We start from the raw sequence: 16,501 nt of genomic DNA on the forward strand, positions 1-16,501 counted from the left end.
ATGTAACAATCTTTTTTTAATTACTCACTTTAAAAAGTGAGAAATGTGGGTTGTGTGAATACTAACCATTAACTAAATACATGTGCATTTGCTTTTAGGTGCAGAAAGAGCCATCACACTAAAGACTGAGATCCCCGGCCCCATGCCTCCACTGATCAGGGAGATGCTAGAAAACCCAGAGGCCTTTGAGGACAGCAGTGACTCGGGGGACAGTGCCGCCGCCGCCGCTCCTCCCGCCATTCAGGCCATCAAGCAAGAAGAGAAGGCCACATATGAGTCGACTGTCGAGGAGGAAGAGGAGGAGGAGGACGACGACTACTGGGATGAGGAGAAAGAGCGAGGGGCGGACAGTGATGGGGAGGTCTGTGGGGAGGCGTCTGCATCGGCGGCCGTGCAAAAGAAAGGTGTGACTGGGAAAACACAGTGAGAGAGACACACAATGACGCTGCCTCCTCCTCCAGATCAATGAGCTCACTCCTAGCAATATCTCCTCCCAGAAACCTCACAGAATTAGGCTCTTATACAACATGCATATAGTCCATATTTACATAAACTGTACATGTGGACTAAAAGGAAAATGTGTTCAGATCAGAACAGGAGGAAAGGAATGGGAGAAGCAAAAGCACTAAATGTCAGCAGGTTGAGGAGAGCGCCATGAAAAGTCACTGTGCCAAAACGAGACTGTCTAAAAGATATTTCAAAAGTGTTTCGTCCACGCAAAGAGGAACAAGAGGCGGTGGACAGAAGGAAATGCACTCCTCCGCTATATAAGGGCTATGCTTTGTATAAAATTGATGGTAAAAAAACACGGCAACATCAGAACTCTACATGGTGTCTATTTGCCGCAGAACGTCTGCTCAGAATTCCTTTTATTACCATTCAAAGATACGCTACTTATTTTTTTATTGTATGGTTTTTAAGCATGTACACGTTTCTGTTCTGTCTTTATGCCTGTTTGTGGGACTCTGTGTTGCTTTTTGTGTATTTTCGCTCAGTCCTGCTCACATTTGACTGGACGTTTTTTTAAGCTTTAATTTTATGCATTTCTGCTTTATTTGACACAGTGAAGAGCAATTTAGCAAGAAAGGAAAGAAAGCAATATCAAAGAGAGAGCAGGTCATGAGCAGGACTCAAGCACATGGTATGTATGTTAGCCTTCCAGTTCGTGAAAGTCTTGGGGTTAAAACATCTGAAAGCAAATAAGAGCGAGAGATTCTTGTAATTTTAACATCCAAATAAGATTCTAACAAACAACGTAAACCAAACGCAGTAAAAGACCTCCACCTCTGGACAAAAATACAATAATCCACTAATACTTGGACTAAAGAATCTGCAGGGTAGATTTAATGTCACCACGTAATCTCAGGTCAATTCAATCAGGGCCATGTCTCACCTGTCAATACAGTATTTTCTGAGATAAGAATGTTAAACTGTTGAATGGTGCCGTTGTCATGAATGGAGCGACATAACAGGGCAACATAGCAAAGGTGCAGGTAAGATGTGATTTTGTAGGAGAGAGCAAAGAATCATATAACAAACAGACACAACCCTCAAAAGCAGAAAACCTCAGGTGTGTATGTGTGTGTGTGTGTGTGTGTGTGTGTGTGTGTGTGTGTGACTGCCTGACAAAGAGCATTTACCAATCGACAGGGTGTAATGTTACCATCAGTACTGCAACCATCCACAGAAGCCCCGTTATTAGTATGTGACAGATGCAAATCAAATGGGTGTCGTAGCAAAAAAAGAAATCACTCACCCAAAGACATCTGGTGGACAGCAGGACATTGATGCCAATGTAAGCTGACCAAGAATCACATGATCAGTTTTAACTCACAGCAATAAATAAATAATAATAACGATCAATTTCACTTCACATATCTGAGGTTGCAGCCGTTCAACATAATCCACACGAAACAAAACAAATGCTTTATATTGTGTGACGTGTCTGCTGAAGCACATAGTTTCAAATGATGCATTTTCATGTGTGCTGTATCAAATGATGCGAAACATAAATGGATTTTGTAAAATAAATACTTATAATTTGTTTTTCATTGAGACTGTACAACTTTTTTTAATACAAGATGTGTCCAGTTGTCTTTATTTGTGTGATAAAAGTTGTAAGGGAAAAGATTCTCCATCAGCACGCTGCTCTGCTGTTCGTAATATAAAATGAGTTTGAAAACAGAAGCTAGTCTGTGACAGCTGAAAAAAATAGGACTGCATGTTTCTGATTGTGTGGAGACATTCAGTCCCTGAATGAAGCAGAGAAAGAGAAAGTGCAAAGAACACGTTTTCAGCAGAAAATGAGATCCTACATGACCATTGTGACAACACAGCAGCAGCTTTCAAGCAGTGAACGTATAAACTAGAGAATACCAGACCAAATAAAGCCATCAAGGACACAGAAGTTGATTTAAGTATTAAAGAATCAACGTTGACGCCATAATGATGTTTTTTAGACTGTTTAATGGTGATTTCGCTACCGATGGAAACATCAGTGCCATACAGTGTCAGTCAATTCTACACACTATGTTGTCTTGTATTTAAATATTTCTACATCACATAACCATGATATTTCAGGAAAAAAGTTTTCCTGTTTCTTTTATCGTTTTCTTGATTTTGTTTCTGTTCTTGAATTTGAGGTGGTGCAATAAATAAGCCATGAACGAGGCCACAGAGGTCTCAGCTCTGCGCATAGATATGGGAGTGAAAACAGGACAAAGAAATAAATAAAATGTTTGGGCAAAAACAAAACAACGGTAATTTAAAAATCCATTAGTGTGATTGATTTCAAATATATTCACTTGTGTTGTGTGATGGAGGAGATTTAAATTACTTTTGAAGCTGGAACCATCTTAAATCTGTAAAGCTCTTTTAAGCTCTGTTTTGTTTTGTTTTGAATTGATGTAGAGCCTTATTTTTTATAAGATATAACACAATCTCATTATCATGCAAATATCTTGTCTCCATGTTCAGATTCAGGCACCTCATGAGTTCTTTTTTTCAATTTGATTTGTACCAAAAAGCTCTGAAACAAACACACACGCACAGAAACACAAAGACTGGGCTGAGCTGTTGTTGTTTTTACATTTTTATGAAAAGTTAATACTATTTTTTGCTTATTTGTTGCTTAATGGTTTGCTTATTTGATATTTGATGTTGTCTTTCTTGTATTTTGATAAAGGCGCTTTTTGTTCTCAGACCTTTCAGTGTCCAGTCGTCTTCTTCTTTGCCATCAGTTTGCACATATTTACAGGTACAACCTTGGAATGGAAACTACCACACCAGTCTGAGCTGAAATACTGTCATTTTGCATGTAATGTCAATGTTTTTGATGGTTAGTCTGATATAACACCGTCTGTCAAGCAGAAGACATTTGATAAAGAGTATCTAATCATGGTTTTATAGCAACTATGTGTAGAATTCAAAAACTTTGATGCCCCCTACTGGTAGTTTAAAAAAAAGACAGTAATGCAGTGTCCCACACAGCGTCCACATTTCATGACTGTGACTATGAAGGCCAGTAGTTACTGTTTGAAAGACATAAACATGACAATACAGTGTTTGATTATTGTAAGATAGATTTCATACTTGGTTCTTGGGTCTTAATATCTGTGCATAGAGGAAGTTGTTTCACTTCAACAAACACGACACAGCGACACTTCAGTATTTCTGTACCGTAAGACAATATAAATATGTGCCTGTATTCTTTTAAAGTAAGACTGCCCCCAACATGTATTTATCATATTTTATTAAAGAGCTTCATCCCTCCTGCAGAGGCTAAGATCAATAAACAAAAGTACCATAAATAATCTTTCATGTTCTTCCAATCTGAAATCTCCTGAACTGAACATTTCACACTCATCTGTAACACACACCCACACATTTGACACAGTTTCAGGATTCACACTTACATGCAAAGGTTATGGGCTGATATGCCACCAAAACACAATGTATTGTTATTAATTCAACTTAATCACGGCATCATTTAACAGTTTTCTCACATCACTAGCAACATATCTTCATTTTAATCTACTAAAAAGCTGCAAAATCTAGGAATTACACATAGAATCAAAATGAACTCCATAAAAAGAAAAAGAAAAACTCAGCCCTTGTAATTAAGTAAATACGCAAAAAAGGAAACAGTCTGAACTCTTAAGACTTAAAATTGTGCCATGTTTTTCTTTGAATACAGGCATCCATGAGTGACCACAAATATGACCTTTGTGAAGGGCATTTTATCCATATACAGCTTCAAAACAACAACAGAATTATCAATAGAATTACAAACATCACTAGGTTTCCTAATGACCCACATACAGTACGTTAAAGCGGTCTGTCCTCCATCCATCCTTCTTCCTGTTACCACATGGGGGAGTCGGCCAGCTTACTGCAGAGGAGAACAGAACTGAATGTTTGTCAGAAGGAACCAGAAAAAACTCTCCCCCACTGATCCACTGCTTCTTAAACATCAAATGATTTTATTATCACTGCTATTTTCACTCTTATAATGTTATTAACACTGTTATTTTTACTCTCCAGTGCTGTGACTATTGTCCCGTAAGTGGAACAACAGCTTTCATAAAACAAGTGTGAATTAAATCACCAAATGACATTATAGGAAATATGATTCCAATCTTGGAGGAGTGAAAAGGGTGTGTGTTGTGTGACTGGAGATGTCACCTCAGGACGGGGTTGACGAGTTCTTCTAGGATCAGCTGCTTCCCTTCACCAGCTCGGGGTTCACAGTCCTGCCGCTTCTCATTCTGATTTAACAGACAGAGGCAGAAGTGGATGTAAGTATTTTCTGTCGTTTAATAGGTGAGAATCAGTGACATTTCTATGTATCCCCAAATATAATCTGTCAATTGATCAAAAAATATAACAGCGAAGGAGTCGTGACCAAAGGGGCAACAAATGTTAACTGGAGAGTTCTAGGGTGCAGAACAACTTTTGGTCAGTCATCTTTTTCAGTGAAGAACTCGAGTGAACCAACATCTTAAACAACAACAACAAGATGGTAATACTGAACACACTGAACACTGAAAAAGATTCATCAGTTAAATCGATGGTTACACGCTTACACATGACATCACACCTGTATGTTAATGTACAGTATACACAGTCATATAGAATACATACATACAAAGACACATTCATATGCACATGTACACAGTCTCATTTATCTGTCCTGCTGTTTTTATCCCGAATATGATTCTATTATTTATTCATTAGCTTTAAACATAGTTTTAAAAGCCTCACCAGGGGCTGCACATTAGCTTCAGCCAGACGCCCTACATACATTACACATACATTGCTTATCTGTATGTATCAATATGTATCTGTATAGACCCTGTTAAATATACAAATAAATATATAGATAAATGAGATGTATATCTTAACAATAACAAAGTTGTATTCATTTTAAACATTTTACCGCTACATATTTGTAAAACAAGGCTTGATTGCACATAAATAAGAACATTTTAAATTGATCTAATATGAGCGAATGTATTTATGTATAAACTTTTTTCATCTTATAACAAGATTGTTGGTCACTAAGCAGAAAAGTGGGCTGATTTGTAATGGTAATCTGTGGTTTATAAACCTAATCATACAGTATTTTTACTCAGGATATATTCAAACAGAAGTAATGGTCAAATAATCAAGTGAACAAGTTAACAGAGATACTCACAGATATTCATGGAAGTTACATATTGTGATGGACAAAACTATATATAAATGTTTAAGGAATTCCTTATCTCAAACTGTGGTGAACATCAAGAAATATGTTTGTTTGATTAAATGTATCAGTGGTTCCATGTTTGTACTTTCAATCCTGATTTAATTAAATAAAACACATTTTCATGGCCTGTTTCTGCCTTAAACCCAGGTGTTCAACATCAGAACTGGAGCAAACACTTACAGAACAGGGGAAACTAGTCAAATGTTTACCCTCTCAGGTCTGTTTTAGCACTGACTGCAGGTGGTGTTAATCCTTGTTTCGTTTATGTGTGAATTGGATGGCATACCTGTGTGTCAGAGGCTGATGTGTCTTCTTCGCTCTGGATGTGTGTCTCAACGGGGATCTCAGCTCCGTTGGGTGGTTCCAGGAACAGAGGCGAGCAGACTGATCTCGAGGAAGTATCCTTGTTAACCTCAGAGGAAGAGTCAGGAGCTGTTAGAATCAGTGAAGACTCTGTTAGTGCGCTCCTCATTACAGTGAAGTGAAATAGCAGGGCTGTGTTCTAAGAGACTTTATTACTCACAGATGGATGTGGGAACGTCTCCATTTGATTTAGTTTCTGGCCCAACCCCAAACTTCTGCTCTAAGTGACGGATGTATTTCAGCATATTCTGTGAATGTCCAGTTTCAAACCCATAGATCTGAAAATTTAAAGGAGAAAGAGAAGAAAAGCTGAATTTATTAAGTATATATGAGTAGATTCCAATTTGAACATTGGTGTTGTCCTGTCTCCCTGCCTTTTTTGAGTTTATGGTATAGTTATTTATTTATTTTATTATAGAAGATATCGTTATTAGCTGAAGTTTTCATCCAAATTTAATATAAATTTCAAACACATTTCGGCAAAAGAAAATTCAAATTTATGCGTGTTTCCATCTGCTGCCATTCAGCAAATATTTGGAGTTAGTTCATCAAGATAAACAGCTGGTGGCGCTATTTTTCCAGTCAGGGCCATTAAAGCATTTCAGAGGAAATGGGTGAAAAATAACGTAGAAAACACGATGTAAATATGACATTTCTGTTTGTTTCATGTATTCATTTGAGGAGCGTTACAGTCTCCTCATCACTCCAGTGGAGCGGAAACGTTTCTATTGCACTTTGTCGCATTTTGCTTTTATCGATACGCCACGTTTTCCACCTCAGCCAAGTGTAAATATTTCGAGATTTTCCCAAATTTTCTGCATTTCCACTCAAGTTTTTTATGCACAAATTGAAAATGTGAATAAAAACCTGAAATCCTGAAACATATGACTTTTTCAATTTTACAAGATCACAGCGAGTCAATACGCCTTCAGTTCTGAGTTGCATCGGGTGATTGGACCCCTTTATGCCTAATTTTCAACTCTAGTTATTTTTCATTAATCTTCTTTTTGTGTGTCTTTTGGCTTTGTTTTGGTCATTTTTGTGTTTCTCAAGTAAACAATAAATCAAATTATGGAGGAAATGAGGATGAACAAAATATGTATTTTTTTTTTTTTACATTTACACATTTCACAGGGGTCAGAGCACAGAACGCAGCTTCCATGGCACATAATTGGAAATTGCAAAAGAGGAAACTGATGATGTGTTGATATATTCAGGTGGAGTCAGAGCCCTTCACTGAAAGATCCATTAATATGGATATATTATAAAGAAATATAAGATGCAGATGTGGTCTAGTGCGGGATCCGTGCCTGTTTGTCCAGCTGCTGCTCCTCTCTCTCCCTCTCAGACTTCCTCACACTGGCCTTCAGCTCTTGCAGCTCTCTTTTAGCATCGCTCAGCAGCACCTGCAGGGGGCAGCAGTTTTATACTTAGACCATCTGAGCACCAAACATCTGAACTAGTTCGTCCTCTCTCCCCCTGAAGATAACATGACGGTGCGAGGAAATGTTTACTCACTGCACTGTTCATGGAAAGTCTATTTGTGCCTGTATGTGAGCAGCCTAATAAAAGAGCTGAGCTGAACTTTGGCACGGTTCTCCAGTTTCCAAAGATGTAATCTGAGCGAGTGATGATGCAGATTAGTGGCACACGAGTGGTTATATTTAGAGATGACTGTGTTTGTGCGCGAAATAATAGTGACTGCCATGTTCTTTGATTTACTCACTTTATTGCAATCCCTCTCTCTCCCAAGTTCCACCTCTAGTTTCTCCCTCTCCATCCTCTCCTCCCGGAGCCACTGCTCCTTCCTCTGCACCTCACCGCTCAAGTCTTGTAATTTCTTTTTCTCAGTCTGCATCAAAAACACAAAAACAAGTTTAACAGCAAAGTCAAATTGACACATAGGTCATGAATCACACTGTCTCTCATCCTCACTTCTGCTGCATGTTTATAAGCCTCTCTCTCCAGGGCCCAGTTGGCGCGCTCCTCCCTGAGGACCAGGTTCTCCTCGGACAGCTGCAGGGTGAGCTGAGCGACTTGCAGGCGGGCTTGGTGCAGCTCGGTGTGGGTATGACCTTGACGGGTTCCCAGCTCCCTCAGCTCCCTGCGCAGGCACTCAGCTACATGCTCACTGGCCTCCAGACGCTCCTGCAGCCCGTGTACCTCTGCCAGAGAAGCCTCATTCTCCATCTGCAGAGAGAAAACAAAAATAGATATAAAATAAAAATGTTTATTTTAGATGGCACTATTCTGGCCGAAAAAAGAAGAAACTGCCTCCTAATTAATGCAGTTAAGTTGTTCTTACTCCCACTGTTGACAAGATGATGCTTAACTGTCTAAATCTGGACTGGTTCCAATTGTTGTTTGTCTCCTGTCTTCTGTGACTAACCTGAGTTTCACAAGAGGAGAAGAATTAAACCACTCACCTGCAGAGACTTTCTCTTTTCCTCATCATGTTTCATTTGATTGGACATTTTCTTCAATCTTTCCTTCAGCCTGTGGAAAATTAGATTAGTTTTACACCCAATAAATATACAAAGACAAATGATGAAGCATAATATATGTTTATAACACTTGCCTTTCCATTTCCGCATTTTCCTCTTTCTCCCTGTCAGTCAGGACCTTGATTTCATCCTCCAGGTCTTTGATTTGCTGCTGACTCTCAGCTTTTTCATCCAAAAGTTTACTCAGTTCAGAGTTTAGATTTTCCTGACTATATTTCACATCCTTAAAATGTTGTGGAGAGAAGAGACAAAATATTATAGATTGTTTTTCATGTGTTTGTTCCATTGACCAGAAACTTACTTGCAATACATTTCAGCTCTTACTGAAGGCCTGAAGGCCTGAGGGCCTGTCCTTACCTCATGTTTTCCCTTTATCTTTTTCAACATCTCACACTGGAGCTTCATGTTTTCTCTAAGCTCTGAAATCTCCTCCTGCATCACTTCTCTCTCACGTTCCCACTCCATCTTTGCTTTTTTGCTCTTCTCTTTCTCCTTCTCGGCCTCCTTTTTGGCCACATCCAGAGCCTGCTGTAACTCTGCTTGTTCTTTCAGGCATTCTTCCAGCCGACTCTGTTCACAAACGTGGAGAAATAATACTGCTTATTATTTGTTTTCGGTACAACTTTAATGCTTATATCCTATGTTTGTACTATTGGTACTGTCAGTATTACTATAAAGGGAAGTGTTGCTCATGTTGCACTGCAGTGCTGGAATTTTCTCTTCTCACTTGCAGCAGCTGAGCTCTTGGAATGACCAGGAGCAGCTCTTCCTCTCCATCCTCCTCATCTTGCTCCTCTTTCAGAGTCTCCAGCTCCTCCAGCGGCTTAGGGGCACAAAAAGTGAAGGGCCGACTACGGGCGCAAACCTCTCCCTTCTTATCCACATACACAAACTGGTACTCCGTAGCACTGGGGCGTGGCAGGTAAAATGCTGCATGAAGTAGACATTTCCTATTATATTTTAGCCATTTATTTATTTATCTGTAATGTGATGTTTTACCAAGTATAATTAATTAAAAGAGAATAAGACATTACTACAAAGACTTTCAATTAGCCCTGAATGACCTGCACAATTGAACTTGAATTTAATGTGAAAATACAGTGAGTTTAACTCTGATGTTTCTGATTTATTTAACCACTGTTCCAAGAAATTTCACAGCAGCAATTTAAAGGTGCAGTGCACATAATTTATTGGCATCTAGCAAACGGACTTGGCAGAAATGGAATATAATATTCATAAATTTGTTTTAATCAGTGTATATGTGAGGGGTCAATCAATATCAGCAAGATTGTTTATATTTTTTATCGGGGGCATTCCCTACTGTTAAATCAGAGATCCCCCCCCCCCAGTTTATTTTCTTGTGTAATTAAGTTTAGTTTAACAGGTTAATTTGCATATCTTAATTCTTCTGAAGCAGTAAGGTGCCGCATTGCTGGATTTTGTGTGAATGCAGCCTTACATGTAACCTAGGTGTATGATCGGTACTAACTTACTTGGTTTCACCATCGTTATATTACAATTATTAATCTTACATAGCCACAAATAGATAAATTACCTCATCACTATGCATCCTGCAAACAGCTGTGTTTAAAAAAGAAAAATAGTATTAAAAATAAGTAGTGTCTTTCTTTCACTCCCTTCCAAAACAAATGCACACGCTAGCCAGATCAAGATCTTTACGACACAGGGCAGTGGTACTCATGAGAAATGTGGTGCTCTCATGAAAAATATGAAAGGCTCTCTCTAGAGCCAGTGTTTGTTTTGTCTGTTCTGGGCTACTGTAGAAACATGGCGGTGCAACATGGCGGGCTCCATAAAAGAGGACCCGCTCCCTATGTAGATATAAAAGGCTCATTCTAAGGTAATGAAAACACAACGATTCTTATTTCCTGGTGATTATACACTAATGAAAACATACTTATGAATATTATATTCCATTTCTGCCAAATCTGTTCTGCTACATGCCACTAAATCCAACACACCGCACCTTTAAATCAGTGTTTAAGGTGAAAAAGGTCAAGTCCTACATGAAGTGTACTCGAATTATGTAACAGCGAGATGCCACAAACAAACCCTTCATATTTTCTGTGAAATGTATGGCTGAATTCTTACCCTGAAATAGTGCACAGCAGTTGACATTGGTTCCTTCAGTATAGCCTTCAGGAACAAGTGCCCATGTGTAAGTGTGATACTCTTTCAGTGAAGACCAACCCACCTGTGGCATGATAGCAAACACACATTTTTAAGCCACAAAGCATACACCAATGCCCAATCACTGCCTTTGGACACCAAGAATAACTAATGGTTTCTTTGGTTTTGTGCCACTAAAGCAGGTGATTCTACCTTAAAAATCCCTATCCAGTCAGTGCTGCTCCACTGATGGTCAGAGGTCAAACTGTAGTGGCACTCCACTCTGGTTTGGGGGAAGTACAGTTGCCCCACATTTCGAAACACCACCGTGGACTGTTTATCCATGGTATTAGCAAGCTGTGCTGTTTAGGAAGAAAACATACATGGATCCAGTGATCCAGTTTCAGTCTGGAGGAGAACAGCTGATGAAAGGTGATAGCACAGTCAGTTCAAGAATGCAGCGTGGTCATAACACCAGTCGCCTATGGCCTCACAATATGTTTATAAACAACAAGCTCATATACCTCCTGAGCACTGAGGTTACAACATGTAACTTGTAAAAAACTGGACATATTCAGAGGATTCTTTGTCATTCTGAACATTGTAAGGATTAGTCTTTTTTCATTATTTCAACAATAAAAATGATCAGTTATCAATCTGCATCATAATTTATGTCAAAGTCTTATTGAAACACAGGTTTTAGAAGTAGTTATTGATTGTAAAATGAGTCCTTAGCCAACTAATAGCTCTGATTTATATTACAATAACATAACAAACCCGACATCACTGCATTCATAAAGTACATAGTCAGCACAAATAAAAAGGCAAGATTGTATGCTTAATAATAATTTATCTTAAATGTTGGCAGTTAATACACTTCTTATTCACAAGTTAAGAGATAAATCTTTCTTAAGTGCAGTTCTATATGTTATGATTAAGTAAACATGTAGTTATGAGAACAGTTAGTCACTTTATGCTCGGATTTAATGAATTAATCAACTTGTAGTGTGTTTGTTGGTATGAATCCTACCTGATTCTGCTGAGAAATGAACGTGATGTCTTTTCTGCTGCCTCATGAAGGACAGAGCTGTACATCAATGTGTGGACAGTGACAAGCAATCCTGTTAGGTGCAAGAGTTTCACAATATATCCTGTAGCATGTGGACCCCCCCAGACTCATGGGAGATGCAGTTCATGAGTGCACAGCTCATCACAAGATAAAAACACTGCTGCAGACTTCAACTCTCGTCAGATGACACAGGATCTGCTGGTGGTGGTTGTTGCTCATTTCAATTCTCAGTATTGGCAGAGGAGGGGGTGACGTCTAGGGGGGCATTCTCCTTGAGGCTAAACATTTCTCCTTCTCTCTAACAACAACTTAAGGGAGCCCACTGCTCTGAAATCACTGAAACATACAAAATCAGCAGAATCCCCAAATCAAGAGCAGATATCCACAATGAGGTGCAAAGACCTCACTTGAAAGTGAGATTCATTTATGCTGCATTTATTTCAAACTGCTCTGAAAATACTGAAGCAGTGACAGACGTATGTTGTCTAAAATCCATGAACCAGTGCCATGTTTAATTCATCTGAATACAGCCTACATATATAATATTCTATGCGCCCTTTTCTCATAAAATATGTGATTGTGTAAGACATGTGGTCCCTCTTCTGAACACCTGGTGGCAGTGCAGTTACAAACCAACATTCAAAAAGTGAGTGAAGGTTTTTGTGTTTAGAGATTCACATCCACAAAAGTACATCCAAAATCACAAAAACAGATCCCTAAACATTTTCATGGCAGACAATTTGACAACTAAACATTTACTGCTCAACTATTATCAGTGTATTAAACCGGTGGTGTAGATGAATGCAGGTCTGCAGGTTGCTCTGATGGCAAGTGGTGGACTAGAAGCAATTTTCAGTGTTAAATTTCATCTCCAACATGTAGATTAAGAAACAACTGAGGCTTAAATCACCAGTTGTTATTTCTGTTAAAAATTAAACATTAACTGCTTTTGGCTTATTGGCATGTTTCACAAACATGCTAAAAATTAGCATTAGTTGTCTGTAGGCCTTCATCTATGGAGCACCACTGGATGAAAATTTTAAAAAAACAAAACATATTTCAATATTCTGTCTTTATTTAAACACCAAGCTCTTGATTTCAAGTGCTCAGCACAATAATACACAATATTGTAAAAAAAAAAAAAAAGTGATTAAAAAAAAGACATTTAAAAAAGAATACAAATGATCATCTTGTACAGTGGTCCAACATGAACAGTGCTTACAACTCTATTTTTACAAAAGCTTCATTGTCATGACAGGATTTCTGAACTTTGTAATGTAACCAGTCAAAGCTTACAGAAAGTAAGTTGTGTATTCTTCTTCAGAGGAATATCACAGACTAGTTCTGTCCGTGATTGTTAGACTATGTAAACTAATACATTTTGAAGGTCAATTATGTATAATATGTGCAACAACATCACTGTATTATGAAATTCCTTTTTCATTGTTATGTTTAGAAGGTCTTTCTATAGAGCTCTTCTCTATACACGACCAATTACATGAAATTTCTTTTCCAAAATACAGTCTATCAATACCAATTAAAAATGCGTAAACACTGAATATTCACAAACAGCCTGAGCTTATGCTTTGGGTATAAATGTATACATATATCCAGCATTTATTATGTTTACATTAGTGTAGAAGTATTTCTGAAGGTCCCAAATCCTAGTGCAATGCTCTGTCCACTGTCCTATAAAGCAAAGAAATCTAAAAACAAACAGATCTTTACAGTAGAAGAAAACATTGAAGTTGATGAACAGATGTGTTTACAGCATGAGCGATGACAGAGGTGGAAGGCATTAGTGTATTAAAAACTCATTAGAACGTTCTGCATATACCGAGTCTCTTGTTGGAACTCCTTGCATGCTGATCCATTGTCCATTGACGGATGGCAATCCACACTGCTATTGATAAGGCTAAGGAGGCTGATTAGCTGATGTGTTGTTCAGCAGTGATAGGACACCGAGTTCTGCCAGCTTGGCTTTGGCTATTGCCTCCCAGCCCTTATTGGCTTGTGGGTTCCTGGGGGACGGATGCATGATGCCCTCAACTCGCACGTTAATACCTGCAGCAGTCAGAGCTCGCCGTGCCCGCTGCTCTGCCACTCGTCCAACACCAATCACCATGGAGACGCCCAGAGCCTCCACCACCTGGCACAGCGCAATGTCACACAGCTTCAGGAGATCATCCCGCTCACCTGCAGGCAGCTCTGGGGGGGTTAAATTCTTCCCACTGGTACTCATGAAAATGAGCGGGCAAAGGTTGTGCACAAAGCAGTGGCGGAAGAACAGTGCAGGTTCACCACACAACTTTCTGAAGAAGCCCCAGAAACGTGCGCCACTCACTTCACTCTGAGTGCAGGCGAGCCCTGTGATCCGTCGCTTCGGATGCTCGTCTTGAGGATGACCGACCTCCCCTGTGATCTTCAGCCAATCGACAACTGACTTCACTTCACCAAAGGGCACCTGTGCAAAGAGGAGGAGATCATTTACCACCATAGGTTCATCTAGACACTTGGAAGGGGAGGGTGAGGCCTTATTTTTTCTTCCCACCCCCATTCCGTGAAGACCTGCCCTACTCTGTCTCTGATTGGCTTGCACTCATTGCCTTTGTTGGTTAGATTTGGTTAGGTTTAGGCTTGAGGAGTGAGATGGTTAGGGTTATGGCAGAGACTGTAAAAAAAATAATGGACATAGCCACCATCACGTCACTCTTTGGTTTGTGGACTCCCGTTTTCAAGTCTCGAGTTCAGCCTTTTGACCCTTGCCAGAGAGGGTGGAGCTGACCCTAACGCTAGCTGCTAGCTTTATTATTATGGTGCATTTTAAGTCTATGGTTAACTGTGATGTAATGCTAATTTTGGCTAGCAAAAACAGGCTAAAAACAAAATGTACTTACTGGAAAAACTGAACAGCTGACACCTTAAAGGGTCTCTTAGTACAACTGAAAGTTGAACAAGTCTTTTTTAGGCGACCAAAAGGTTACAATTAATTTTCATGAACTGAAAACACACTAAAATAGCGACAGCTACGCCTATACTACTATTCTAATCTGGGATTACGACACGTAACATACGTAACCAACATTATCGCCGTGATAACTACTTGTCAATCACAAGGTAGCTACGCCGTAAAGCATACCCTGCTTTAATGTCTATTTTACTCTAAATTGGAACATAATTTACAAAATGAACATCATGCTGTATTGAAGAGGACTTGAAAGTAGTGCTTGAGACCATCATTAGGAAACAGTTTATTGAGATAATAAATCAAGTAAGAAGTAGGGTAATTTTCTTATAGACTTCCATACAATCAGACTTCTTTTTGCAACCAATGGAGTCGCCCCCTGCTGGCCATTAGATAGAATGCAGGCTTAAGGCACTTCTGTATTGGCTTCACTTTTCAGACGGGGAGCTACCCACTTGGATTAGGGTAAAAATATCAGGGTCAGGGCCAACCAGAGGCAGAGTAGGGGTAGGGCTTCGCAGAATGGGAGGTATTCAGTTGGTTGCAATCTGGTACCTCACCGCTAGATGCCACTAAATCCTACAAACTGTCTCAGATAAACTGGGCTTTGTTGTTTGGGTGAGATTCCACATCCATAGCCAATGAGCAGGCAGTGAATGCATCATCAAAGCGTTACTACTCTGTCCCAAGTTTATTTAAAAAGATGTACATATTGGTAAATCCTTACCCCTGTCTGTGCCATGCCGAAAGGTCCAGGATTCATCCCTAAAAACAGGATGCTTTGTCCGGCCCGACAGTACGTCTCCACGTAGCAGCGGTGGGTGTCCCAGGCGTACTCCAGCGGGTTGTAGATGTACCGGACAGGCTCGCTGAAGCTGAGCTGGCGGAGGTGGGTGTTCAGCTCCAGTTCAGCCTGCAGGAACCTGGAGGAGATGGTCATGTTGCCCTCTGGTACCGCTTTAAAACTCTGCTCCTTTGACTCATACAAAGGCAGCTCCTTCTCCTCCTCGCCATCCCCACAGGCGAGCTGACCCGCAGAGGAATTGTCAGCTAACATTTGTGGTTAAACGCGTATTAAATGGCTGATAAAACCGGAGCATTAAGGTCACGTTTTGCCAGCTTCTTCTGTCAAGTTTCGACACTGACAACCGACTATACAAACGACTTTTTATGGTTTAGATTTTCATAAACACAATATTGTTCCACCATAGGAAGTGCTTTCTTCCTCTGCGTTTTTCTTCTGGTTACATTAAAAGCGGCTGCTGCCCTCCAAAGCAACACTGGTGTTATTACAGCAAGGAACTGTAGTTAGTGGAGTGTAATGTGGATGGTAATACCTGTGATCAGTGACTTACACACACATGGTGGACTCAACAGTGGTGGAAGAAGTACTCAGATCCTTTACTTAAGTAAAAAGACCAATACAGCAATGTAAAAATACTCCATTGCAAGTAAAAGTCCTGCATGAAAAATCCTTCTTATGTAAAAGGACATAAGTATTATGAGCTTGATATAGTTAAAGTATTGCAGTAAAAGTAGTGGTTTGGTCCCTCTGACTGATATATTATTATATATGACATCATTAGATTATTAATACTGAAGCATCAGTGTTTAAGCAGCATGTTACTGTTGTAGCTGTTGGAGGTGGAGCTAGTTTGAACTACTTTATATACAGTTAGCTAGTTTAGTCCTGTGGTTCCCAACCTAGGGGCTGGGCCCTTCAA

At 39.6% G+C, this 16,501-nt stretch overlaps 3 protein-coding genes across 6 annotated transcripts in view; 1 reads left to right on the top strand and 2 right to left on the bottom strand.

Moving 5' to 3' along the window:
* LOC122980907 (retinoic acid receptor gamma-A-like) overlaps positions 1 to 4,092 on the top strand; it is a 53,409-nt gene extending 49,317 nt beyond the window's left edge. For all 3 annotated transcript variants that reach the window (XM_044349342.1, XM_044349341.1, XM_044349343.1), the window contains one exon: positions 99 to 4,092. In XM_044349342.1, the coding sequence (XP_044205277.1) occupies positions 99 to 427 (329 nt within the window). In that variant the 3' untranslated portion in view covers positions 428 to 4,092. The remainder of the gene's footprint in view (positions 1 to 98) is intronic.
* On the bottom strand, positions 3,735 to 11,967 carry LOC122980906 (calcium-binding and coiled-coil domain-containing protein 1-like). 2 transcript variants are annotated; one of them, XM_044349339.1, is made up of 14 exons: positions 11,774 to 11,966; positions 10,957 to 11,105; positions 10,726 to 10,828; positions 9,341 to 9,543; positions 8,971 to 9,183; positions 8,688 to 8,836; positions 8,536 to 8,605; positions 8,045 to 8,299; positions 7,836 to 7,961; positions 7,420 to 7,515; positions 6,270 to 6,387; positions 6,033 to 6,178; positions 4,684 to 4,766; positions 3,735 to 4,390 (listed from the first exon to the last, which is right to left on the bottom strand). In XM_044349339.1, the coding sequence occupies exons 1-14, from the start codon at positions 11,817 to 11,819 to the stop codon at positions 4,363 to 4,365; spliced, it is 1,785 nt and encodes a 594-aa protein (XP_044205274.1). In that variant the 5' UTR covers positions 11,820 to 11,966; the 3' UTR covers positions 3,735 to 4,362. The 2 variants fall into 2 exon arrangements, with proteins under 2 accessions (XP_044205274.1, XP_044205275.1); XM_044349340.1 differs by lacking the exon at positions 7,420 to 7,515 and having other exon boundaries at positions 11,774 to 11,967.
* Positions 11,968 to 12,873: 906 nt separating this feature from the next.
* smug1 (single-strand-selective monofunctional uracil-DNA glycosylase 1) lies at positions 12,874 to 16,155 on the bottom strand. The gene is made up of 2 exons (XM_044349242.1): positions 15,505 to 16,155; positions 12,874 to 14,276 (listed from the first exon to the last, which is right to left on the bottom strand). The coding sequence occupies exons 1-2, from the start codon at positions 15,832 to 15,834 to the stop codon at positions 13,728 to 13,730; spliced, it is 879 nt and encodes a 292-aa protein (XP_044205177.1). The 5' UTR covers positions 15,835 to 16,155; the 3' UTR covers positions 12,874 to 13,727.
* Positions 16,156 to 16,501: the final 346 nt, after the last annotated feature.

The sequence above is a fragment of the Thunnus albacares genome, chromosome 4 (genome assembly GCF_914725855.1).
Source record: "Thunnus albacares chromosome 4, fThuAlb1.1, whole genome shotgun sequence".
Lineage (NCBI taxonomy): Eukaryota > Metazoa > Chordata > Actinopteri > Scombriformes > Scombridae > Thunnus > Thunnus albacares.